The sequence below is a fragment of the Myotis davidii genome, unplaced genomic scaffold (assembly GCF_000327345.1).
Source record: "Myotis davidii unplaced genomic scaffold, ASM32734v1 scaffold390, whole genome shotgun sequence".
In the NCBI taxonomy this organism is placed as follows: Eukaryota; Metazoa; Chordata; class Mammalia; order Chiroptera; family Vespertilionidae; genus Myotis; species Myotis davidii.
This window is the reverse complement of record NW_006282748.1, coordinates 526,422-528,424: the sequence shown is the minus strand read 5'-3', so window position 1 is coordinate 528,424 and position 2,003 is coordinate 526,422. Positions and strand designations below refer to the sequence as shown.

Genomic DNA, 2,003 nt, shown 5'->3' with positions numbered 1-2,003 from the left:
TGTGGCTCTGGGCAGCTGCATGACCTTCAAGCCTCGCTTTACTCCTGGAGAGACAGGGCTGCACCTGCCCCCGCATGGCCCTGGGGTCTCAGCTGGTGGTGCCGGACCTTGTGCAGGCCAGCAAGTGGGCCTGTTTGACTCCCATGGGACCTGGGACTGATGCTTCTGGAACATTCCACTGGTGGATGTGCCTCCCTGCAAACATTTGCAGGATCCCAGGAGCCAGCAGCCTGTATTCACATCCTTGTTCCACCATTTACCAGTCATGTGACTCCAACAAAGTTGCTTACTCTTTTTGTGTCACAGTTTCCCCATCTTTAGACCGCGGTGAGAATGTCAATGCCTCCCAAGGCTGTTGTAGGATAAGGTGAGTGAATACCTGGGAAATGCTCAGAGTGAGGCCTGTAAGGGCTTGTTGTCAAGGCCTCCGGCACTCCCTGCACAGGAGTGGTACCTGCTTCTACTCTTCAAAGAAATGGGAAGAGAAACAAACAAACAAACAAACAAACAGGAAGGCGTGACATCCTAGAGGCCGCAGGTGGAGTAAGTGCAAGGGCTCCCAGGGCTGCCTGCGAGGCGGTCTTGCTGTTCCCGTGTGCCCGCAGGGGTGGACCACTGCGCAGAGCAGGACCACGGCTGCGAGCAGCTGTGTCTGAACACGGAGACGTCCTTCGTGTGCCAGTGCTCGGAGGGCTTCCTCATCAACGAGGACCTCAAGACCTGCTCTCGTGAGTCCCCGCTCCCTGAGGGGTGAGGTGTGCAATGGGAGTGAGAGTGTGAGGACTGTGTGTGTGTGTGGGGGGGGGGGGGGGGGTTGCCCAGCACCTTTCCTCCGCCCTTTGCTCAGGGGGATCAGTGCCCTCTGGGGACCGCCCACCTGGGGGAGGCGGGAGAAAGCCCCGGGGCCGCTGACACCCCTGCCTGTGGCTCCCAGGGGCTGACTACTGCTTGCTGAGCGACCACGGCTGCGAGTACTCCTGCGTCAACACAGACCGATCCTTCGCCTGTCAGTGCCCCGAGGGCCACGCGCTCCGCAGCGATGGGAAGACCTGTGCCAGTGAGTGTCCCTGGGCTGGGGGTCCCTGGGTGATGGGCGATGCCTGGGAAGGTACGCTGTGGGACAGGCAGGGCCCGTGCGTCCCTGCCAGGTGGGTTTCCCGGGCAGTCAGTGTGCAGAAAGCCTCTCAGTCCTGGGAGCCTGGTGCTGCTCTCCCTGCACATCCCACCCCCCTCACCCGCCAGCTTCCTTCTCCAGCCCCAGGAGATGGCTTTGCCCATGTCCACAGTTGCGGGGCCCTTTGAGGCTGGGCAGGGCCCTGTTTCTTAGCTCTCACGTCTCTACCCCCGCAATCTGGCTGCAAGAGGTAGCCTGCCCAGCCGGGTGGCACCAGAGTAATAATAATTCCGTGAACGTGGAGGTCTGGCTGACTGCTGGCTTCCTGCTGGGCACGGTGCTGCACACCAGCGTCGCCCGTCCCCGCACCCCGGGGAGGCCATCCCGCCTGTGAAACCGCAGCGCAGATTGAGTAGAGAGCCTGAGGTTGCCAGCGGTCCGTAGAGGGTTCAGACTCTGGTCCGTGTGAGTCCAGTCAGTTCTGGGAGAAGGGGAGACCCCGGGGAAACCTTCCCTCCCGCCACCACGATGGTCCGGCTTCAGGTGGTGAGGCTGGCTTCATGTTTCCTGGGTACGTACTCCTTGCAGCTGGTCCCAGCATCAGCTTCCATTCATTTTATTTTATTTATTTTTATTTTTTAAAATATATTTTATTGATTTTTTACAGAGATGAAGGGAGAGAGATAGAGCGTTAGAAACATCGATGAGAGAGAAACATCGATCAGCTGCCTCCTGCACACCCCCTATTGGGGATGTGCCCGCAACCCAGGTACATGCCCTTGACCGGAATCGAACCTGGGACCTTTCAGTCCGCAGACCGACGCTCTATCCACTGAGCCAAACCGGTTTCGGCTATACCTTAATTATTGAAATAATCTCTTAAATGGTT

At 58.5% G+C, this 2,003-nt stretch overlaps 1 protein-coding gene across 2 annotated transcripts in view; it reads left to right on the top strand.

The window, feature by feature from the left end:
• The window catches only part of MATN2 (matrilin 2), a 100,402-nt gene that overhangs the window by 74,996 nt on the left and 23,403 nt on the right, over positions 1-2,003 (top strand). For both annotated transcript variants that reach the window (XM_006753182.2, XM_006753181.2), the window contains exons 8-9: positions 606-728; positions 935-1,057. In XM_006753182.2, coding sequence (XP_006753245.1) covers positions 606-728; positions 935-1,057 — 246 coding nt within the window. The remainder of the gene's footprint in view (positions 1-605; positions 729-934; positions 1,058-2,003) is intronic.